General features: G+C 40.8%; 1 protein-coding gene and 1 long non-coding RNA gene across 2 annotated transcripts; both read left to right on the forward strand.

Moving 5' to 3' along the window:
- Positions 1–514: 514 nt before the first annotated feature.
- On the forward strand, positions 515–15,844 carry clptm1 (CLPTM1 regulator of GABA type A receptor forward trafficking). Its single transcript, XM_004543590.4, has 14 exons — positions 515–668; positions 5,063–5,193; positions 7,976–8,099; positions 8,243–8,401; positions 8,599–8,716; positions 8,812–8,897; positions 9,488–9,608; positions 9,708–9,952; positions 10,447–10,540; positions 10,646–10,836; positions 10,989–11,084; positions 11,301–11,436; positions 12,103–12,270; positions 14,450–15,844. The coding sequence occupies exons 1-14, from the start codon at positions 618–620 to the stop codon at positions 14,626–14,628; spliced, it is 1,899 nt and encodes a 632-aa protein (XP_004543647.2). The 5' UTR covers positions 515–617; the 3' UTR covers positions 14,629–15,844.
- Positions 15,845–18,387: 2,543 nt separating this feature from the next.
- On the forward strand, positions 18,388–22,726 carry LOC143412474 (uncharacterized). The gene is made up of 3 exons (XR_013092967.1): positions 18,388–18,793; positions 21,339–21,508; positions 22,541–22,726. It is a non-coding gene; the product is annotated as an uncharacterized LOC143412474 (long non-coding RNA).
- The last annotated feature ends 1,509 nt before the right edge of the window (positions 22,727–24,235 follow it).

Raw genomic sequence — 24,235 nt, forward strand, 5'->3', positions numbered from 1 at the left:
AATAAGACATACATGGACAAGGACTGACAGCATGTAATTAATGGCTATGACCCAATTAGAGAGGTTATATGCAACACCTGTGAGAACTATGGATGGATGAATAGAAAGATAACACCAATGATGAGAAGCAAGCTTTTATTTTGGTGTACTTTTTGCTGATTAGCAATTCAAAATTTAAACTCCTTTTCTAAAAAATGTTTATTTTCTCAGTTTGGAGTTATTTTTTCAGAAGTCCAAATTTTGCGATAATAACCCGAAATTTAGCCTTGTGGATAGTATGTCTTTATCCTCCCCACTTTTTCGGAAATAAACTTCTATTTAATGCTGCAATAATCATAAAAAAATCTACTAAGTCATTCATTAGGTGATAAAATAATCTTTTTATTATTAATTAACTATTTATTTATTTTTTCATTTTATTGTTACATGATCGAACATTCCTGACGAAGTGTGTCACGGGGTTTCGCCGGCCCCGCCCAAAAAACAGAAAAAAAGATCACCTGACTTTATTCATCGCATTTTCGATCACTTCTCTGAAGACGTAACTACAGTCTTCTCGCGAGAGTACGCGCAGTTTCCCAGCCAGCAGTGTGGTGCGCTTGTAGAGACGAAGAAAGATGGCGACGCAGGAGAGCGGAGTAACCAAAGCTACCGTGAGCAACGGCGAGGTAAAAATGAATGACACTGTTACTGGGTTTTTCACTTTTAACGCGCGAGGCAGAGGAAGTTGGTTGGTTTGTGTGAAGCTCGCGTGTGGGGGGTGCGCTGACATTTAAACGTGATCACAGTCGATACACGAGCCACAGTGACGTTGTCAGTGCCGGGTGGTTTTAAAACGACCCCCCTCCTGGCGCTAACGATGTGTAGAGAAATCCCGACGGTAAGCGGCGAGAAGGCCGATGTTGAAGTTGAAATCTCACTTGAAATCACACTGTAACCTCCAACGGACTCGGTAATTAACCGACTGCCGGTGTGCTGAAGTGAGCCGAGTGAGTGCTGGCGTGTGTCAGTTAGCTTATCACAAGGCCTGAACCTGAACAACGCAGCTTGTCTTGCTTAACAAGGCCAGTCTCAAGCCCCTCTCGCACATTTCTCACCTCATGCTAAAACCTTCCAGCTACTGTCTACTTAGATATTTCAAGAAAACTTTTGACTCGAGGTGCATTTTCGAAATCCCCTAAAGGGAAAAAAAATGCATATAAACATCCTATTCACCTGAGAGCTTTTTAACACGGATAGAGTGGATGAATCAGGTGTAGCCGTCGTCAAATGTAGCCAACCATGAAAAATGCTCCTAAAATTGTCTTGTTAGCACTGGAGCCTTAATGAGGGCAGTAGCTAGCAGTTATTTTCCAAAGTCGAAAATGCTTATCACAAGCTGCTAGAGGTCATTGTGAATCATCGCTCTCTTTTTAGATGGCTAAACATTACTCTTCCGTTTGCTCAATCCTCAAAAATGTGTAGTGACACAAATACTGAATACAGGAGCATGACTGTAAAGATTGTAAATGCGTATCCATTCTCTATTGAAGACTGACACAGTCAATGATTGGCTTTTTATGATTCAATCTAAAGTATTGATAGCAACTAATGTATTGTTTATCGAGTACAGTTGCATAGCAGAGATTTTACCCATTTGAAATCGGAAATGTACTGGTTCTTATATAGCTATATTTCTTATATTCTACTCTCCTTGATGAATGCATTGTCAGTAACTCAGGGTTCAGTATCTTGCCCAAAGATACGTTTGAACGCAGAGTGGAGCCAGGGATCAAACCATCAGCTCCAGATGACCTGCTCCAAGCAGTCACAGGGTGAGAGGCAGATCGACAGTGTATTGTAAGGCTAACACAGAGAGACATAGAACCACACATGTCTATGGCAAAGAATCACCAATTAATTTAACTGCAGGCAATGCAAACTCAACACAGAGAGACCCCAGGTGGCCAAGGTGCATCTTCCTGTTACGCCACTGTGCTAACCACTGTACTACCATGCCGCCTGATTCCAAATAAAAATGACTGTGTATCTGTATTGTCATCTTTTGCTACATGTTTTCTGTCAAAGAGAGAGAAAAAAAAGCTTTCTTCTGTGCTTGAAATTCTGTGAATACACACATGTCAGAAACTAGGGTGAGGGTAACGCATACACAAAGTGTTTCTTCTGTAATAAAATTGCTCTGTCAGGATAAATGTGCTGTTGTTTTTAGAGTGAGCCCTAACGGGTCTCTTGAGGGCCACTACTAGGTGAATCTGTTGATTGAATTGCTTGTAATGGGGTGGGGGTGGGGGGTTACTGATGAGTTAATAACACTGATTATCTTGTCAGTGAGTGAACAATGAGCTCCTAAAATAAGTTTGTTGAAAGAAGGAATAAAAAGTGTGAGGATCTGAGTGACTTTGATGTGGGCAGATGTCTGGGAGTATCTCTGTAGGGTGCTAGCTGTATGCAGTTGTTAGTACATAGAAAAAGTGATGAGAGGAATGTCAACCAGTGACCCGATGGAGAACTGTCCACTGGTCCAATACAGAGAAGATTTCTGTATGCCAGCTTGTTGTTTAGCTCCAGGCTTGTCAGCTCAGTAGCCCCTTAGATAGTTGACCATGGGTTTGGACCATAAAAGTCTGGAAGGTGGTTTGAGGAAGTATCATTATATTTATACGATGTGGAGGACTGGGTACGGTTACAGCAATTAACTGGGGAAGAGGTAGAAGCAGGATATACTGTTTGGGGGTTGGAGGAGGGAAGAGAAGAGTGAAGTGTCAGAGTGATGCTCCCGGTTTGACTCTCTGGTAACCTTGGATCCTGGTATTCGTGTGTGCTGCTTTGACAAGTACTACATACCTAAACATTAGGGACCTTGGGTAGCAGTGATTGAATGAAATCTATCACAGGCCAAGGTGGTCAAAAGAAAAACAAAACCTTTGAGCACATCCTGTTGTACCAGCCCAGATTTCAGTGCAGGGAGAGTTTTGATATATATACACACACACACACACACACATGCGTCATTTTTCACCCTGTCCTCCTTTACATGCAGCTGCATTGAGAGTTCTAGTATGCAGCTACTATATTCAAGTTCAACACTTATATATCAACCCCACGTCCTTTATCTGCTGACTGTATCATAGAATAAATGAGGGAAACGGCCTCATCTGGCGCAGCTGCTTATCAGCCAACTGTCCAGTTACATTGAGGGTCTGAGCCTCTGGGGAACTATCTATAAAAATTTCTGTATTACCAAAATAGTTAGCATGGTATCTTTGTGAAACCCCTTGAATTAAGGCACTAAAGTCTGCCATGTTGATTGTTTGATATCAAAACCACTGTGGTGGTGTACAGAGTGTGTTATTGTCCTGATATTGATATACTGCATTGTTTGAGCTGGCATGTAGGAGATAATGTCACCATGTTAGAGACACATTACCAGAGCCTGTGAACAATTGACTTATGTGAGTGCTTAATGTTAGACTCTGTGATAAATTAAGGATCTGCTGTGAACCAAGAATAGGTGGTTAATTGTTAATCTTTGTTTCAGAGGGTGTAAATTGTAAATGATTATCCTAAGCTGGAAGAGAGAGGCTCAACAATAAAAACAGGTTATCAGGGGATCTATCTGTGTAATGGTTATTATGTTGATCCCATCAAGACTCTAAGATCCTTGTCTGTTTAGCGAATTGCTTCTATTTTAACGCAGCAGGAAAAGTACTGGGCACTGAGGGTGAAAGGACCTATTTTGAGCCAATCCGTGTCCTTGAAACGGTCTGATTATGATGTTGTTAGGTCAGTGTTTTAACAAAAACTTAAAAAAATTTCAAAACTGATGGTAATCTGTTTAAACATAAAACATTTTTTTTGCCTCAAGTCATGTTTTGTTTCTGCTGGCTGACTGCTGGTTGGTGACAACAGGGGAGATTAGATGTTTAGATAGTGAATGAGTCTCATGACTTGGCATGTGTTTGTCTATTGTGTCACTTGAATAGAGGGTGGCCTTGCCACAGGGGTGGTGGGGGTTACATGGACATGGAGAAACCTGGAAAAAAAATGAATTAAAGGGCAAACGTATGACAGATTTCACTGAAACCAGGGGAAGTTGCATAATCATGCTGACACTGTTATCAAAGGTTTTGAAACCAGGGGTTCCCAAAATGGGTTGTCTTCATTCAAAATCAGGTGTGCCATAGGATTTTGTAAATGGTGGTTCATTAAATATAAAAATGTGAATGTTTTAAGACTCTACTACTTTATTAAAAGAGAGAAATTTAGAGAGGTGTTTGTTTTTTCCATATAGGTAATACTGATCTGACCCACTTGAGATCAGATTGGGCTGTGTGTGGCTCATAAGCTAAAATGAGTTTGACTCTCCTGCTCTGTTAGGTCAACAGGTCACAATAGGTAAATAGGGATTTGCCAATATTATTATTATTTTAAGTGATGTTTATTCTGTAGCAGAGGTTTTGTTTGTTATGTAGCTTCTTTTAGCTGCTCTGTTATTCACACGGGGTCATCACAGGTAGTATCTCCACATGTTTGATTTAGATTTTTTTTTTTTTTTTTTTTTTTTTTAATGCCCAGGGCCTTTCCTAACCCAAGCCCAAAGAGAATCTTCTCCTCTCAGTATCAAACTGGGGATCCTCTGCTTAAACAGCTGCTTTTTAGGTCTTTCATGTTTGTTACTTGCTATTAAGATTTAAGTGCATCAGTGAGCGACAAATCCGCTGTTCTTATTTAAAAAGTTAAAATGCAAAGGTCGAGGTGTAGTTAACTCTTAAGGCCATGTAATAAAAGACCCAGAAGAACTGCGGTTTGTCACCGTAACTGCACCTTTTAGTCTTTACAGCTGCACTACATCGTACTGTATGTTCTTTGTTTTGGCTGCAGATTGAGGAAGAATTCTTGAATAAATCATATCACCACTTTAGGCTTTCAGGAAAGTACATTGGGTCTCTGGATATTTTTACTGTCAATAAAGCTCTTTATTTTTAACATCCTTTCTTACGTTGTGCCGTTGCTGCGTCATCTTTGTGACTATCTTTGACCCTGTCTGTATGTTTCATTTCAGGTAAGCAGCAATGGGACTGCTGCAACAACAGATGGCCAGACTGTGCAGACAGCTGGAAATGCACAGGACCCTCAACAGCAGCAACAGCAAGCTCCTAATGCATGGCAGGTCATTAAAGGAGTTCTCTTCAGGTGACTTATTGCATTTTTTTTTCTTCTGTTTACCAGCACACAGATAATCATTCGCTCTGTGGGCTGGCTGTGAGTTTAATGACCAACCAAATGTGTTATGCCACAGTGGTGTCAGAGTGAATGTAAATGGTAAGGTAATAATAAAGGTGTGAGCTGCTGCTGGAGTATACTGTAAAGTTTGCGGTCTACATTGTTTAGTTTCATTGTGGGGTTTTTTTTTGTGCAGCATAAATAATTAAGAGGAAACTAGTGATGGATCATTGTGTCTTTCCAAATACTGTCTCACACACAGTGGGACTGAAACAATAATTCAAACCAGGAATTGAACTTTATTCAAGGCCACTAAAAAATAGATTATAGTCTGTTGTGGATATGGTCACGGACAGATGGAGACGTGACATCCGAGCAGTCATTCCTGTTATCCGTCTTTGATGTCCGCTTAAAGTCTGTCACATGGGGAGCATGTGTATCCAAAAAAACAGGCGTGCATGGGGACGTCCACACAGAATGTTGAGCTGACGAAATTTGTCATTGGTACACAAGCGAACCTATAGCGGACACATAAAGTATAGTCTATGCCTAATGCCAGACTCGCATGTTAAAATCTTTGTGTGTGTCACCTCTTCTGCCACTATGAGCGCAGGGCACTCCACAAGCTGTTTAGTTACCTGCTACCACTGATGTTGCTGCTGTAGCTAGGTGAGGTGGAGTAACACAAACTAGGCTGTCCATACTGCTTTGGTTGGCACTGCCAGTTTTATTTCTTTCCCTAGAAATTACTACCTCCTTTGCCGTTACTTCACGCACATTGTGAAAGATGCATGATTGATTGAGGAGCAATGTGTTGACTTCCTTAACAATTTTATGCCAGTATAAGTGACTAATCTCTCACAGTGACCTTTGTAACAGTCAGAAATTTTGCAGCAGGCTTTTCAGTAAGTTTCCTCCTGACTGCATGATTTATTTATTTTTTTATTTATGACTTTTTGGTCCAAGTTCGTAAATAAGGTAAAATCCATGTATGCATGATCACAAAAACTTAGTACGTGTTATGAAGTGTGCAGGACCTTTTTTTTTTTTTTTTCTTTCTTTCTTCTATAGTCAAATTAATAGTTGACTTACTCTGAGTGTGAGAGCTTTGTAGGAATATCAGTTCAGTTTGATTTATATAAATCCAATTCACAACAACAGTTGCCTCAAGGTGCTTTTTATGGTGGGTACCTGTGCTGTAACGGCTAGCTGTCTGATGGCCATTATCCAGCTATGGAGGAGCTCAGCTTTGATTTCAGTATCATTGTACACTCTTTGAAGAGTTTAGCAGTTTTACATTTTTTGAAATGTTCCTGTATAATAAAAATGTACGGTACATTAGGGTAAGTGCTCATTTAAAAAAAAAAAGCTGGACCAGAGTAGTACTTTTTTGGCACCTTGTTTGAATAACAGGCTTTGGCTGCTTTTCCTACCTTTGGCAACTGCTCAAGCAGAAGAAGAGGCCCATTTATAAGATTAAGAAGATTATATTGCAATAATCAGTTAAAACCCTTCAGTTAAAATCTTTGGCACTGAATATTTGAACACATTTCAGGATCATGATTTGGAAACACGAGTGTTATGATGGTATATACGTTTTCTTAATTTATGTTGCTGTTTCCTGTGGTTGTAAGATCGCAAGTGCAATAAAAACAACCCATTTGCTCTACTTCAGTAAAAATAATTATTTCACTTTTCTCTGTAAGTGCATTTTAGTATATGGTGGGTCAAGGAAAAAATGAAAATGGTCACATCTGTCACATATAGTAAACTGACCCTCCACTGTATGGTGTGTTGTATATGTCACTAGTACATGGACTCTTAAAGGAGTTTTTATGGGCAGCTGTGTGCCACTCCCCTGCTGGCCTGCTCTCAAACTTAGTTTCAACAAAGAAATTTGTAATTGTATTTATTTGTGGCTTGATTGGGGCATTTTCTATCAGGGGAAGCACACAGTGTCCTCTCACACGCCTTGATATAGATTTAATTACTTAACACTGCAAAATCCATGGAGGCAGCTGTCCTTGGGTGTGGTTGGCGATCATGATGGATGTGTTCTACTGTGCAAGAAGCAATCACAGTAGTCAGATGAACTGGTCATGGGGGTCAAACGTGTTCGGGTATGATCTGTGTGAGCAGAGTGTAAGGGAGGTTTGGCATACTGGGTCCAGTCAATAATCGACACACTTCCCCCTCAGCCACACAGACTAAGTAACATGGAGTAAGGACAGAGAGCGTTTTCACATTAGAGATCTGCATTAAAATATCAGACACAAAATCCATTATTTCTGTTAGTTAGAACAACACAAAAGGAAAGAGGTGCTGTGAATATTCACTTAAAATCACAAACACACAAAGTTAGGGTGGATACAAATGAAAAATTATTTGTTGAAATATTCTGCAGCATTTTCTTTCTTCTTTTGTCTTTGTAGATTATTCTAGTTTGACTCATCACCCTTGTGTGAGGCAGGAAAACAGTTTCTTTGAAATGTAATGCAGTTAGACTGGTTAAACTTTAATCTGATTAGCTTCCTTGCAGTTTAACTCGCCTGCAGCAGCTCTTTTTATTTAGAGATGGTTGAAATAAATAACCTTGTCTAAGAATTTGAACAGTTTTTAAAGTGTTAGTGACTCAATTCATTTCCCACTTCTCTTTTCCTCTTTTATGTTTTTGTTTCTCACTTATTTTCTTTTAATTCCTTGTTAGTTAAACCTTGTTTTCCTCTGACTGTGATTGCATTTGTTTCACCAGAATCTTCATAATCTGGGCGATCAGTAGCTGGTTCCGCCGAGGGCCATCCACTCCTGACCCCAGCACACCAGCCGGTGCCCCCAGGGTACCCAGCAGGAACCTCTTCCCCAAAGACACTCTCATGGTATTACACTGTCCCCTTTTCCTTTCCTTTATCTACCTCGTCAGCTGCATAATTGTTTATTTACCACACAGCAAACCAGTTTTCTGACTGTTTCTAACTGTTTCAAAATGATAAACACCTTTATTATCTCTCTCTTTCTGCAGGATCTGTACGTGTACGTGTCCCAGGAGGAAGTCTTCTCTGACTTCAACAACACAGATGCCCTGTTCTGGTTCCACAGGGATCTGGTCTATGGAGACTGGACCACAGGGGAAGATGGTGATGGCTGCTACCAGCACTATAAGGAAATGGATATCCCAGAAGTAAGGATTACTATGGATGAATTGGGGGAGGGTGACAGACAGTAGTTGGACGGTGAGAAAGAACAGTTGTTAGTTTAGGAAATGTGACGGATGTTGATGAAGGACGGGAAAGTCCAGTTTATAGTGAAGTTTGCATATTTGAAAGCTGTTTATTTTTGTCTGATTTTCTTTTTCTTCCACTTTCTGTCTGATTGTAGAAAATACAGCAGAACGGCTCACTTTACATACACCTCTACTTCACTAAAAGTGGATTCCACCCAGACCCCAAACGAAAGGGGCAGTATCGCAGACTGGCAACAGTTCACGCAACCAGAAGTAAGCACCTGTGAAAAGCACACTCGCTTTAACATATTATCCTGTTGTTGTAATGTTTGTTTAAAGTGCTAAACTTTGCTTTTGAACTCTTTCAGTGCTGAATAAATATAAGCGAAGAAAGTTTCTGAAGACCAAGAATCTGCTCACAGGAGAGACGGAAGCAGACCCCGAGATGATCAAGGTTAAGATTATTATTTATCCTAAAAAGGAACTGAGTTCAGCGCAGAGAGCTTCATTACTTTAATTCCTAATGCATACTTCACATATTGCAAGTATGTGAAGTAATTTCTAGGGTTTTTTCAATTTCCAGTTAATGTATTTGAGGTAGTTGCCTTCACATTTTGCAGCAGAGGAAAAATAGACGAAGATCAAAGACTTTGGAAACTGAGAACCATTTATTGGCTCTCTCACAGTCTGTAAATGATTGCCCTTTACCGACGTCTGAACAGAGGAACTTTGAAAACTCACAGTCAATGATTTTACCTTTCTTTATGTATATCTTTATTTGGTTGGTTGATCAAGTCACTTTTATTTTTAAAGCGCATTTAAAAAATAATGTAAACCAACCCAGAGTCCTTCTCTTTTGAGTGCTTTGCTGTTGGACAGGGCTTATTGTGAGTAGATGTAGATAAGTTGCAGTGCAGTTGAGCCCAAAGTGACTTTGCCTTTGTTTGTACTAGTAAGAAGTGTAGCAGCTGTGTGATGATCAGTTTGCAGTTACCAGATTAATATATTTATGTTTGCACTGACACATTGGGTGTTTCCTCACAGCGAGCAGAGAGCCACGGTCCAGTGGAGATTATCTCACATTGGCACCCCAACCTCACTATCAATATGGTGGATGACCACACAGCCTGGGTGAAGGGCTCTGTTCCACCTCCTCTAGACCAGTGTAAGTATCGGAAGTATAATGTGACAGTTATTTATCCGTAGTTTATTTAAAGCTCTGGTTTATCTGACATTACTGCTCTTCTACCCTACCTTATATTAGATGTTAAGTTTGATGCAGTCAGTGGCGACTACTATCCCATTGTATACTTCAATGACTACTGGAACCTTCAGAAGGACTACTATCCCATCAACGAGACCCTAAAAAGCCTCCCGCTCCGCCTCAGTTATTGCCCGCTGTCCTTGTGGCGCTGGCAGCTGTATGCAGCCCAGAACGCTCGCTCACCCTGGAATTTCCTTCCTGAGGACACCTACGAGCAATCCGATGAAGACCAAGACTCAGTCAAGGTAAGGAGTCAAAGGTTACTGAGACGAAACTAAAGTTTTCCTCCTGCAAGTTGGGCTTTAATATTGGTGCTCATTTAGATGCTGTGATCTTATTTCACATATATTTAAAAGAAAGTCTACTTGAGTTGGTATGTGCCAGATGGAGAGGATTTCAAATGCTTTCTAGCAGATTACCTTTTACTTGAAAACAAAATGCAAGACGCGTGATGAGTGGAAACTGGCACTTCATACTTGAGTGACCTCTGCTTCGGGTGTAATGTGGGACTTTGTTATCTTGGTGTCCAAATACAGGCTACTCTAATTTTCAGTTGACACTGTATTAAAGCAAAATACTCGTAGTCCCAATCCCAAATACTTGGACAGGTGCACTTTAGTTATTTACAAAGCTGTCATGTACGCTGTTTCTAGGGTGATTAACTTCTGTAGCAACTGAACATATAGAAGATTCATTGTTTTATAAGCAAGCTGAGTTTAACAATAAAGTCTTTGTGAAGGTGGCCCTCCTGGAAACCAATCCATACCTGCTGGGACTCACCATCGTTGTCTCCATTGTGCACAGCATCTTTGAGTTTCTCGCCTTCAAGAACGGTAAGGTCGCAGCAGTCTGTACTCAGGACTTCACATAACAGGAGGAGAATAGTTTGAACAGTGTGCGCCTACCCAAGTTTGACCTCAGCGCCGTCTTCTCCTCAGATATCCAGTTTTGGAACAGCAGACAGTCTCTAGAAGGTCTATCTGTGCGCTCCATCATATTTGGAGTATTTCAGTCTCTAGTGGTGCTGCTGTACATTCTGGACAACGAAACCAACTTTGTGGTGCAGGTCAGCGTCTTCATTGGCCTTCTCATTGACCTGTGGAAAATCACCAAGGTCATGGATGTCAAAGTAAGTTGAAAAACATTAGTTTTTTCTTGCAGGATGAGCAGCATTTGATTAAACTCTCTAACAGGCTCTTCCTTACCTTTTGCAGATGCTAAACTGTTTATTCATCGAGTGTCGTTTCCACCAGATTCTTAACTGTTGTTGTTTTTCTCTAGTTGGACAGAGAGAACAAATTCGTAGGAGTGTTCCCAAGATTGGTATTCAAAGATAAGTCGACTTATGTGGAGTCTTCAACCAAAATCTACGATGATGTAAGTGAAACCAACACCAGTCACATTCAGAATGGTGGCTGTAACAAATGCATTCACATGATTGTCTTCAGAACGGATGAAACATGATTAAATTGGTCTGTTTAAATGTTTATCTGAAGGAAGCTTCTCTAAATATGTATCTCTCTGTAAGTTGCTTGGATATTTCTGATAAAAAGGATGAGTGACATCTTCTTTTCTTCATTATCTCATGAACAGATGGCCTTCAAGTACTTGTCATGGCTGCTCTACCCTCTGTTTGGCTGCTATGCGGTCTACAGTTTATTGTACGTAGAGCACAAAGGCTGGTACTCATGGGTACTCAGCATGCTCTATGGCTTCTTGTTAACCTTTGGTAAGTTAATCTGAAGCAGTTTTATACTCTGAGGTCTTAAAACTTAATCCACAGGCTGAAGGAACGTAAACTGTGCTGGATTTACTAACTATGAAATAAATGAAGAATACTGAAGTGTTCCTTAAAAGTTTGGTTTTTAGATATAATATTTTAAAGGTTATCTTAAAAGGATGATATGAATAGAAATACAGAGCTACAGAGACAACGTTCTGAGATAAAGTTCATAAAAACCAAAACCATTTCCTGAGTTTTTAGCATAAACATTTTAGAGATCCCTGGCATTAAAGTATTAGATGAATTGTGTGCTCTTCCTGGAACTGTTTATGTTTCCTCTTTTCTTTCTGTGGGGTTGATTTTTACTCTGTCATCCAGCAGGTTTTTTCAGTTTTTTATGTTAATCTATTTTAAAGCCCAGAGAGGAGGCTGATTTATTTTGGTCTCTCTCGATTGCCTCGCCTCTGAGCTGCCGGACTCGCAGCTAATATTTTCATGCTTGCATCATGGTTACGCATTCAATTCCCAGTAGCCTTAGCTAATGTGCTGTGTATTAATAAACTTCACCTGGTACACTCACTCGCGATGGTTCCTGCTGGTTAAATTACTGCCTGTGATATAGGAATTCTTAGTGTAATCTAATCTCCTTTTTCTGTCTTTTTTTTTTTAAAGGTTTTATTACAATGACGCCACAGCTTTTCATCAACTATAAAATGAAGTCTGTAGCTCACCTCCCATGGAGGATGCTCACCTACAAGGCTCTCAATACCTTTATTGATGACCTTTTTGCCTTCGTAATCAAGATGCCAATGATGTACAGGATAGGATGCCTCAGAGATGGTGAGTTTTCTTTCAGATATTCATTAATGTTTTGTTTTTTTTTTTTTTTTTAAGAACTATACCAGGATCAAAGAAAGCTAATTGCCTAAAACATCATTTTGCTTCCTCAGCCAGTGCAGCTTTGACTTTGTAGCATTAAGATGAGTGTTTTGTTGGAGGTGGTTTAAGATTTGCCTCATTCTCTAGAACGGTTTCCAGTTGACGTGGGTGGTTTTGTGCTTAAACAAAACCACGATCGTGGCTCAAGAGTTGGGAGTTCGCCTTGTAATCGGAAGGTTGCCGGTTCGAGCCCCGGCTTGGACAGTCTCGGTCGTTGTGTCCTTGGGCAAGACACTTCACCCGTTGCCTACTGGTGGTGGTCAGAGGGCCCGGTGGCGCCAGTGTCCGGCAGCCTCGCCTCTGTCAGTGCACCCCAGGGTGGCTGTGGCTACATTGTAGCTTGCCATCACCAGTGTGTGAATGTGTGTGTGAATGGATATGTAAAGCGCTTTGGGGTCCTTAGGGACTAGTAAAGCGCTATATAAATACAGGCCATTTACCATTTAAACAAAATGCCGTCCTGATTTCTTTTATCGTGAGCGTATTGATCAAAAAGAAAATGTAGAATCACTGTCTCATACTGGAGGATTGTTTCTTTTCTTTTTTTAAATGTTTTTTTAACTGTCATTCTTGGATCTTTGACAGCTGTTGGTTTTCATAATCCTCTAACTCCACCTAGTGTTAACTCACCAGATCTCAGTTTTGAACTTGGTGTGATCATTAATCATCATCCACAAAGGTCACCGTGCCGCCTCTCATGAAATATTTCTTTGACACAAGAAAAGCCTAAATTGTAGTTCTTCTCCTGCTGTACAGTTCATGTTAGTTCATACAGTTTGGTAATGAAGCACTGAGCCCTGCTGTGCAAACTGAAACCTACACACTTTGCAGTTAGGAAGCCTTTAAATAAAATCCCCTGCTTCACAAATTAAACAGCTACCACCTACAGTGTGTGGCCAGCCAGTCAATTAGATGTTAGGTGGGCGACACTAATGTGAATTTTCGTTTGCTGTCTGTGCTAACTTGCTAAGTTGGACACGAAAAAGTGGTTTAGAGCAGCGCTCACATCAGCAAGAAGTCAAGTCAGTAACAACCAAACTGGGAGTAATGATTTGGTTGATATTCGCTGCACTGAGGACACTGATGTTGCTGCTAAGCAGATGATGGAGACCTGTCACATCTCTTTGAAACAACAAAGATGTCAATCATCAGCTCGTGCAGCCAGCTCTTAAACATTTTGTCATTTGATTTGTGAAATAATTGGAAAGTGAAAATTAGTGGGGTTAATTTGTGATTCTAAATGTCCCTGGGTGTGTATGTGAGTGTGAATGGTTGTCTGTTTAAGTGTGTTAGCCCTGTGACAGACCGGACATCTGTCCAGGGTGTACCCTGCCTCTGGGAGAGGCTCCAGCTCCCACACAACCCTGATAAGGATAAGAGGAAGAAAACGGATGGAGTGGAAAGATGTATCAAGTATATTCTACACTGAGTGTTGGTGAATTCATATATTCACTTAAACTAGGAGGACAGGTGTGGTTTATACTAAGCCCACTGTGTAACTTTGCTATATACTAGATGTACCTATTGAACGTTGCATTTGGACTTTCCAACAAGGGGAATTCTGTATGCAAGAAGGCTTAGTTATCTCTATATCAATTACAACAAAATGAAACTAAACGTTCTCGCTTGTGAGAAGAATAGAAAACTAAGCAGTAATCGGCCACAAGGGATGCTTGTACTTAAGATTTCTCACTTTAAAATAACAGGCTGTGGTAATACTGGTCTGTATACATGGGCAGGATGTTGTGCAACTGTTGCTTTACAAGCATGTAGTAACCAAATCAGGTGACAAGCAAATCTTGTATTTAAAACAAAGACAGATACGTTTGCACTGCATTGTGAGCATATTTGTTTCTGACTGGACCTCTACTGTACGTGAATACGTTCTCATCTCTCTGCTTGCAGTGCAGTTTTTGCCATCATAGCGTGTTCAGCTTTGATGGGAGATGATGTCAGTGCTTCACTTGTTTTTGATGCTTCTTAAGTAACATATTGGTCTCAATTCAGTTTTATTTATTTAGCTCTTTAAAAAAGTCTGGGGCTGGTTTCTCACTGGACCAAACTGTGTCCTCTCCTGCAGATGTGGTGTTCTTCATCTACCTTTACCAGCGCTGGATCTATCGAGTCGATCCCAACAGGGTCAACGAGTTCGGTACCAGCGGAGTAGACCACGCCCAGAACAACACAGCAGCCCCTGCCCCAGATGCCGCCTCCGCTGCAATCACAGACAAACCAGAAGGGGAGAAGAAGAATGATTAAGCGAGATCCCACCCTCATCTTCCTCCCTGGCTCTCACTGCTGGAGTGAAGAGGACTTGTGGAAAGTGGGGCATGGAGTGGAGTTGTTGTTTAGCTATCATGGATGCCGCTACCAAAACAGAAAAAAGAAAAAAAAAATGCAGTTCAGCTGTTCCTTCTGGTTTCTTTGTGGATGCACAGAGAGTCATATTCAGTGTAGACTTGGTAAATTATTTCTGCTCCCCACCCACCCCTGCCCTCCGTTTTGCAGTTCAAGTGAAGTAAAACAAAACGTGATGTACTGTATTCTGTATGATTTTTTTTTTTTTTTCACTTCAGAGGGTAACAGTGTCTGGAAGTAGATGTTGGGAGGGGAACAGGTCGCAGTTGTGCTACTTTTTATTATTTTTATACAGAGGAAAAAGAGGCCAGGTGCAGCTTTTGTTCTTTGTGTAGATTCCTTTTCATTCCATGTGAGCACTCTGTTTCGGCTTGGTCGGAAACGGGTGAGTAGTGCTGGAAACTGGAAAGATCCTGAGCCGCAATGGAGGTTGGTGAAGAAGCGAGGTGGCGACTGGATGACCGTGCAGGACGTTACCCACGAGATAATGACTACTACCCTGAATTTTAAACAAATGGTTAATGTTCTAAACTTGAACATATAAAAAATAACAGCCTTGTTGGTATTAATATAAATATATTAATATTGTCAATGACTTAATTTTTGTTTTTCAGTCACTGATGCATTCTTTTGTATTTTCCTCAAACTGTACAGCCTCATGTTAATATTACCAATGTCAAACTGTTTAGCAATAGGTAATTTGCAAGTCTCATTTTTATTACCCCTCCCCTTCCCCTTCCTCAGCTGGTCATCTGACTTTTTGGATGGTTTCATCTTCACGCTCCAAAATCACTTTTGACGGACACAGCAGAGTCGAGCAGAGTCAGGCTTGTGCTGGAAGAGTTACAGTGTCTCTTTTTTTCTTTTTGAGTGCTGTAAATCCTGAAAGGATGAGGGGTTCCATGTTGGTACATATATTTTCAAGGATTCATGTTTATAGTAAAACTAAGTGTGATTTAAAATGTCTATGCAAAGTTGTTTTTGTTTTTGACACCTTTTTAAAATTTGTTTTAGGTTTTAGGACAACATTTTTGCATGACACTTCATTTTGCACATTAATTTCTATTGATGTTACAGAAAATACAAATTGTGCTAACACGGCATCTACACTACTGAACTCTTTCATCTTTGTGTTATGAGTTGAGGTCCAATATTCAGCCAGTAACAGCCATCATAACATCCAGAACTCAAGGTCGTAGATTGGAGTTGAGCACAAACAAGCCAACAAAATACAGCGGCTTGCAAAAGTATTCGGGCCCCTTGAACTTTTCCACATTTTGTCACATTACAGCCACAAACATGAATCAATTTTATTGGAATTCCATGTGAAAGACCAATACAAAGTGGTGTACACGTGAGAAGTGGAATGAAAATCATACATGATACCAAACATTTTTTTTACAAATACATAACTGCAAAGTGGGGTGTGCGTAATTATTCAGCCCCCTTTGGTCTGAGTGCAGTCAGTTGCCCATAGACATTGCCTGATGAGTGCTAATGACTAGATAGAGTGCACCTGTGTGTAATCTAATGTCAGTACAAATACAGCTGCTCTGTGACGGCCTCAGAGGTTGTCTAAGAGAATATTGGGAGCAACAACACCATGAAGTCCAAAGAACACACCAGACAGGTCAGGGATAAAGTTATTGAGAAATTTAAAGCAGGCTTAGGCTACAAAAAGATTTCCCAAGCCTTGAACATCCCATGGAGCAGTGATCAAGCAATCGTTCAGAAATGGAATATGGCACAACTGTAAACCTACCAAGACAAGGCCGTCCACCTAAACTCACAGGCCGAACAAGGAGAGCGCTGATCAGTAATGCAGCCAAGAGGCCCATGGTGACTCTGGACGAGCTGCAGAGATCTACAGCTCAGGTGGGGGAATCTGTCCACAGGACAGCTATTAGTCATGCACTGCACAAAGTTGGCCTTTATGGAAGAGTGGCAAGAAGAAAGCCATTGTTAACAGAAAACCATAAGAAGTCCCGTTTGCAGTTTGCCAAAAGCCATGTGGGGGACACAGCAAACATGTGGAAGAAGGTGCTCTGGTCAGATGAGACCAAAATGCAAAAGGCTATGTGTGGCAGAAAACTAACACTGCACATCGCTCTGAACACACCATCCCCAGTGTCAAATATGATGGTGGCAGCATCATGCTCTGGGGGTGCTTCTCTTCAGCAGGGACAGGGAAGCTGGTCAGAGTTGATGGGAAGATGGATGGAGCCAAGTACAGGGCAATCTTGGAAGAAACCTCTTGGAGTCTGCAAAAGACTTGAGACTGGGGCGGAGGTTCACCTTCCAGCAGGACAACGACCCTAAACATAAAGCCAGGGCAACAATGGAATGGTTTAAAACAAAACATATCCATGTGTTAGTACGGCCCAGTCAAAGTCCAGATCTAAAACCAATCGAGAATCTGTGGCAAGATCTGAAAACTGCTGTTCACAAACGCTGTCCATCTAATCTGACTGAGCTGGAGCTGTTTTGCAAAGAATGGGAAAAGATTTCAGTCTCTAGACGTGCAAAGCTGGTAGAGACAGACCCTAAAAGACTGGCAGCTGTAATTGCAGCAAAAGGTGGTTCTACAAAGTATTGACTCAGGGGGCTGAATAATTACACACACCCCACTTTTCAGTTATTTATTTGTAAGAAATGTTTGGAATCATGTATGATTTTCGTTCCACTTCTCACATGTACACCACTTTGTGTTGGTCTTTCACGTGGAATTCCAATAAAATTGATTCATGTTTGTGGCTGTAATGTGACAAAATGTGGAAAAGTTCAAGGGGGCCGAATACTTTTGCAAGCCGCTGTATGTGGAGTACTGTGCAAAGTCTTTAGCTGCCCTTCATTTCTTCACACATTTTTGTTTTCTCCTCAACTTCTTCAGTTTCCTGAGATTTTTAAGGACTCTCCACACCATGTTGAGATATACCATGTTTTCAGTTGATAGCGCCGAGTCTCATTTTCTATGTGCAAAAAAACTGTTTACTGTTTCTACTGTTATCTTTAGCATTTTTATTTTGTAGATTTGGCTAAAGAAAGGAAACTAATTGTGTTTTTGTGACATGCTGCTAGTAACAACGTGCACAAAGACACAATTTGAAGCTGGTTCTCGCTAAGCTGTTATGTATAGACACAGCAGTGGTTCATCCTTGAGTTAGTTTATGTTTACTAGAGTTAGGTCAGTGGTCAGGTAAAGGTCAAAGACTGGGCTGGAAATGAATGAAAAAGCAGCCAATGTCAAAGAAAAACTTTGAAAGATGTTCAGAAAACCCAAAGGACTGTTGCTAAACACAAAAAGTGTAAGCTAGTCCGGCTTTTTGAAAGCAGAACATATAGAAATGAGATCTGGCTTAAGACTTTTGATTGGAAGTAGAAAATATGATTCAAGAGGAGGAAACTTTAAAATGTTAAACATAATTATAAATTAGGCCTAATTATAGAGTTTCTGATCTAAATTAAGGTTTGTAAGGACAAAGTGCCCTTTCTGGCCTCACTGTTATGCATTATGCAAACAGATAAAGCGCCGAGGGTTTGATTTAAAAAAGCTCGGTTCGTGCTGTCCCAAGGCGGGTTCCCGTCTGTGAGGACCTTCCGCGCGGAGGGGGATTGCGACGCGTCCAGCAGCCAATCAGCGCGAAGCCTGCTGCAGAAACACAAAAGCGGAGCACACTTAGTTCCACACATGGCTTCGGGACGGTTTGACACTTCTCCCCGGGATCAGACAGACACTCTGAGCCGCTGTGCAGTCTAACTGGTGGTTTAAGGAGCTGTTTCAGATTTCAGGACGAAGGTCTGGACCGAGACAGGGGAAAAAATCCAGTCATCTGGTTTGGCGAGATCTCAAGGAAGAATTCAAGGACACGGCGGTGGAGTTTAACGTCCTTAAGGTGGTTTAAGACTCGACGCGAGCCATGATAGACATGGACATGGACATGGACATGGTCAACGGTACCCCTGGCGGGTGGTTGTCTTTTGTAAACCTGTTGAATCTTGTGCGTAAAAACGCTGACATCTTCCTGAGGCGACACGACAGACCGCAGCCACTGGTCCCCAAAGATAGGTATATTTACCTGCAGGTAACCACTGCTCTAGATTGACTGTCACTGGTTAAACTAAGGGCTGACTACAGGGCAGGAGGCTTGGGGGGTTTTGGTGCAGTGCTCAAACAACGTACCACAGATTCATCCACCAGTGACAAAAACAAAACAGAGGAAACTGTTCATGTGAGGTGGTAACCGCTCAGATTCTGACACATTGTGTCTTGTGACCCGTGGTCACAAAACGCAAATAAAAAAAGAGATGAGTGATTTTTAAATTTACTTTGACTTGTATTTCATTGCAAACAATATGAACACAAAATATTTCATGTTTTGTCTGGTCAACTGCATTTCATTTGTGAATATACATCCTTTCCTGTCATTCAGACCTGCAACATACTCCAAAAAAGGTTGGGAAAGTATCAATTTAGAGCTAGTAATCGGGTAAATTTGTTAAATAATGATATGATTTGAAACAGGTGATGTTAACAGGTGATTGTAATTATGATTTGGTACAAAAGCAGCATCCAAAAAATGTCAAGTACTTTAAGAGCAAAGATTGGCTGAGGATCGCCAGTTTGCCAACAAATACGTTAGAAAATTATTGAAATGTGTAAAAACAATATTCCTCAAAGAAAGATAGGAAGAGGTTTGAATATTTCACCTTCAACAGTGCATAACATAATTATAATATTCAAGGAACCAGGAGGAATTTCAGTGCGTAAAGGAAAAGGGTGCAAGCCTAAGCTGAACAACCGTGATCTCCGATCCCTCAGGCGGCACTGCATCAAAAATCGTCATTCATCTGTAAGTGATATTACCACATGAGCTCAGGACTACCTTGGCAAACCTTTGTCAAGCACCACAATACGTAGTTACATCCACAAATTCAGTTAAAACTGTACTGTGCCAAAAGGAAGCCCTATGTTAACAGTGTCCAGAAGCGCTGTCAACTTGTCTAGGTTCTGGAAGGCATCTGGGACGGACCATCGCACAGTGGAAACGTACTGTGGTCAGATGAATAAGTATTCTTGGGGAGAAATGTCTGCTTTGTGACTTCAGTCCCTAAACATCTTTTAACTCTCTGGGTTTGTTCAAAATCACTACCCTTTCAGCTTGTTCGTGGCCAAAAATGCCAAAATGTCTGTAATTTTTTAATAATTTTTATGTTTTTTGCCATTTTCTCTGCATAAAGCCTTTAACTAACTTCAGTTCTTTTCATAAATATAAAATAGTTATTACTTTTTACATTTTAACCCTTTAAACACCAGTTTATTTGTCCACTGCATCAGTTGGAAGACAACCTCAAATCTCACAATTTTATATATTTGCATTGCTACTGGAATTTCTTGTATTATTAATAGTAGAGTCTGGGACATGTAATTGATTCACATCAACATTGATTATAATGCATTGTTATTTTTGTGCAGGGAGAGCAAAAACATAAAAACTCCCTCTCAGCTTGTTCGTGCCAAAAATTTACAAAATGCTATAAAATGAATATATATAATATATATGCTATTCACCTCAGGACCAAACTGGATTTAGAGTTTGGTCCTGAGGTGATGCTATAAAATTAATATATATTAAAGCATTTTTCTACTTTCATTGACTTGATTTTTTTGTTCCAATCCTGGAGGTGTACCTTCTTCTCATTTTGTTGGTGGGGTGTGGGTCACACTCTGGTTCAGACTACTGTATCCTGAGATCAATGGCAGAAGTGGCTGAGAATCGGGGACAAGGGTGTCTTGCAGTTGTTGAGGTCACCGGCATGTGCCCCAGCTCTTCCAGAATCACTCTTCATTTCTAGGTTGTAAACTCATTCTAAACTCCTGTGTTGAGTTTAGAATAAAAGCAATCTTACCTAAATTGCATGATTTAGGGCTGTCAAAAACAAGTAATCAAAAAAGGTGGTTATAATGGGTTTCAGTCGGCCAAAAATGGCCACAATAGAGCCAAGAGGAACAATTTGATGTGTAATGTATATCAGTGGTCCCCAACCTTTTTTGCGCCATGGACCGGGTTTAATGTCAGACAATATTTTCAATATTTAAGGTGTCGCATGTGAATACAACAAAATAAAATGATACGACCGAAACAAACTCGTAAACATAATAATAAACGTGAATTGACTGTGTAATTGTGTAACTTTATTAGCAGTGTCCTCTGAAATGCGCCAACAACAGAGTAACATCCTCCTCTCTGCCCCTTAATGCTCTCTGGTCGCTATGGTAACGCGTAAATATATCTTTCAAAATAAGACACGACTACAACACGGGAAAAGACCCAGGGAAACCGAGCTAACAATAAAAACCCTGAAAACCATAAATTTCACACCTGAACCTCAACGCTTGCGGCCCGGTACCAAACGACCCACGGACCGCTACTGGTCTGTGACCCGGGGGTTGGCGACCGCTGGTGTATATTATTGACATATTTAAGGAGCTGAAATTAAAAACAAAAAACCCCATAAAGAAACAGCACAGCTGCTGCCCTAAACCGCTGTCAGATTTTTATCACATTTGCACTTTCACTTTGGATTCACCATCAGTTTGTATTCATTCACAGACCTGATTCAAGAATATATCACAGAAAGTGAGCAGGTAGCACCCTCCCTATCTGGACTACCTGGACCACCTCCTCCACCTGCTGGCCTCCCCTGCTCGACACCAACCCCCATCCACAAACCAACGCAGACATCCAAGCTGGTGCTGGTTGCAAGAGGCACCTCTTCTAAGGTGGGTGTTTGTGTTTTGTTTTTTTAGGTGGTGTCAGCTGTAGGCCGTAAAAGTTGCCTGTTTGGGGTTACAGATTCTTGGCAAAGTTTGTGCTCATTACTTCGATCCAGGTTCTATTTAACTAGATAAAGTCTTAATTAGTATACCTGATACTTAATTTATAAGAGCCAGAGAAATAAATGTCAGTACATGCACCTATTTTGTAAATACTCAATCACTTTGGCTGCTATGACTGTATAACAGGTAGGAAACTGGAGTCTAAGCTGTCTGGAGAAAGGTTATGACTAATAAACAATGATAACAATAATGATGGCATTCTTATTTTTAGCCTTTTCTTATCTTAGCTGGGCAACATAAACATTAAAACAGTTAATGGATTCAGCTAAAACTTAAAACATTTTATTTATGAGAAGAAACTGTTAAAATCTGCTTTTGGCTTCTCTGTTTTTTTTTTTAGGTTTTCTTATCATTTGTTTATGCAAAGCAGTCACACAGATGGGCAGGTTGTTATGCTCTTCCCTCAGTTTATTATTAGCAACAGTAGTTTTATTTCCCATATTGTCTTTGTGCTATTATTGAAAGGCGGTTGATATAAAACACGTTCAGAGGAAGCGTCTGTTCCTCCTCCTCGGCGGTGGCTGCAGCTCTCATAATGAGGCTGTTGTGAGGATTGAATGTCGGTGGTATGAAGTGCTGCATGATTCATGTGCAGCCTGCAGACGGTTGGCTATTTTGCTGTGTGGCACAGAGCAGCCGTTAGGCAACTCGGCAGGTCAGGCTTCTACCAGAAAGCACGTGGTTTACAGGCAGCGGGAGCTCAGAAAGACTGTTTGTATTTAGATGGGTAATAATGAAGGGCGCTAGAAGACAAGTTTAGCCTTCTCTCAGTGAATGAGCTGCACAGGTTATGTCATGTCTGTTCCGATTATAATCTTTTCATGCTGCCTTTTCTCCCCAACGTTTATGGTGCGAGGTAAATATGTTTAAGCCAGTTTTAAATAATCTTGCTTTTCTCTCTCCCCCCCTCTCCAGGAGCCAGGCCTCCCTGTCCTCTTGTTTGCTGAGCTCGAAGAACTCCGGCATCCCGTCCTCTCAGAACCGGGGCGAGATGGACGTTCTGGACAAGCCCAAGCTCATGATAGTGGAGGAGCCCAGAAAAAGAGGCAGGTTTCGCTATGAATGTGCAGGCTGCCCGGTGGGCAGCATCCTGGGAGTATCCAGCACAGGCAGACTGGGCCTACAATAGAGGTAGGAGTTTTGTTTTCAATTCAGATTCTGAAGAGGGATTTACAAGATCTCAGAGGCAGTTAGGCACTTTTAACCACAGCTGATCCTGTTTACTCTGTTCACTTGACCCCTCCTGTCTGAAATGGGTGGAGACAGAAAAAATGTGGTTTGTCTGAATCAATTAGAAAGTCCCCACAAATCCCAGCTCAAGTGCAGTGAGATACAAGGAGGTATATCCCCCAGCTGCTTACTAAAAAACACTCCCACACACATCTACACGCCACGATCATTCACACATCGACTTGGTGGTTACCAGGTTATATAAAGTTTAGTCAAGGAAATGTCCAGTTGCATAATGGATATTAATAGAATTGAACAATGGTGTTAACCTGTCATTATTTTTGGATGAAACTGGTACCTGAGAGGACTTAGTTTTGCTTTTATTTATTTTTTTATTGTAATGCATCAGGAAATCTGTAATGACCTTCTAACTATTGTTAAAAGTCTCACAGGTTGCTCAGATAAAAGACTGACGGAGTTTTTGTGTGTGTTTCAGTGAAAGGTAACTCTCTTATAATATTTGGCGTCCCTTCCTAATATGTTTCTATTGTCTTCAGTCTTTCGCACCTGATTGATAGATCCCCCCCGCCAAAGTATTATTATTATTTTACATTTTGTAATTTTATTCATAACTTTATTACTCCTATTTTTATTTAATATTATTATTATTTATATTCTGAATAGAATAAAAACTTTTCATTCATTTACTGTATTTAATCATTAAATACATGTACCCATAGGTATTTATTTATTCGTTGTTTGTATTTGAATTGTGTATTTCCTTATGGGGTTTTTTTTTTCTTTTGTTTTTCTTTTCTTTTCTGCTGTCTCACCCATTTAAGTTCTTGCTTAAATCTATTTAAAAAAGAATATTTGGAGCTCATCACAGCGACCGCTCAGGTTGGACGGTTCTGGGACAAAGTAAGAAAGATGAGCCTGAGTTTGTTTGGACATGTGCAGTGAAGACGTGCAGGTAGAAAGAGGCTGTCAGAGAAGAAGAAAGCACAAAGAGGTGTGTGGATGTGATGAAAGAGGACTTGTAGGTGGTTTCCAGGTGGTAACGCGCCCTAAAGAAGAAAACTGTTGTGACCTAATTATTTTGTGTCATGATCCTGGTTCATTTTGACCCACTGTTTTGTGTTTATTCTGATTTTGGTATTAGTTCTTAGTAGTGATGTGACGTTCTGTGTCGAGGCGTCAAAGCTTGTGTTGAGTAATGGAGGGGGCGTTTCCGCGATGCGCGTAACGAGGCTTTCTTCGTTTATGGACTGAAGCTGAAAATGATGACGTCCGAAGCCTCGCTGCCCGGCTGTACCACGTGACTGGTTCAGGAAGTTGTTCGAACTTTGCCGCGAGATATGACAGCGATATAAACCCCTCAGACTTCATTCAAAATGTGGGTGTTTGATGGAGAGTTGCGGTTAGTGAGAGTTTGGAGAC

This window comes from Maylandia zebra, linkage group LG14 (assembly GCF_041146795.1).
Source record: "Maylandia zebra isolate NMK-2024a linkage group LG14, Mzebra_GT3a, whole genome shotgun sequence".
Taxonomy (NCBI): domain Eukaryota; kingdom Metazoa; phylum Chordata; class Actinopteri; order Cichliformes; family Cichlidae; genus Maylandia; species Maylandia zebra.

Excerpts from the sequence above, each read along its gene's own strand:
- clptm1 (XM_004543590.4), top strand. The coding sequence starts at position 618 with ATGGCGACGCAGGAGAGCGGAGTAACCAAAGCTACCGTGAGCAACGGC. Across the intron at positions 669-5,062 it reads CTACCGTGAGCAACGGCGAG|GTAAGCAGCAATGGGACTGC; the intron begins GTAAAAATGAAT and ends GTTTCATTTCAG. Across the intron at positions 5,194-7,975 it reads ATTAAAGGAGTTCTCTTCAG|AATCTTCATAATCTGGGCGA; the intron begins GTGACTTATTGC and ends TTGTTTCACCAG.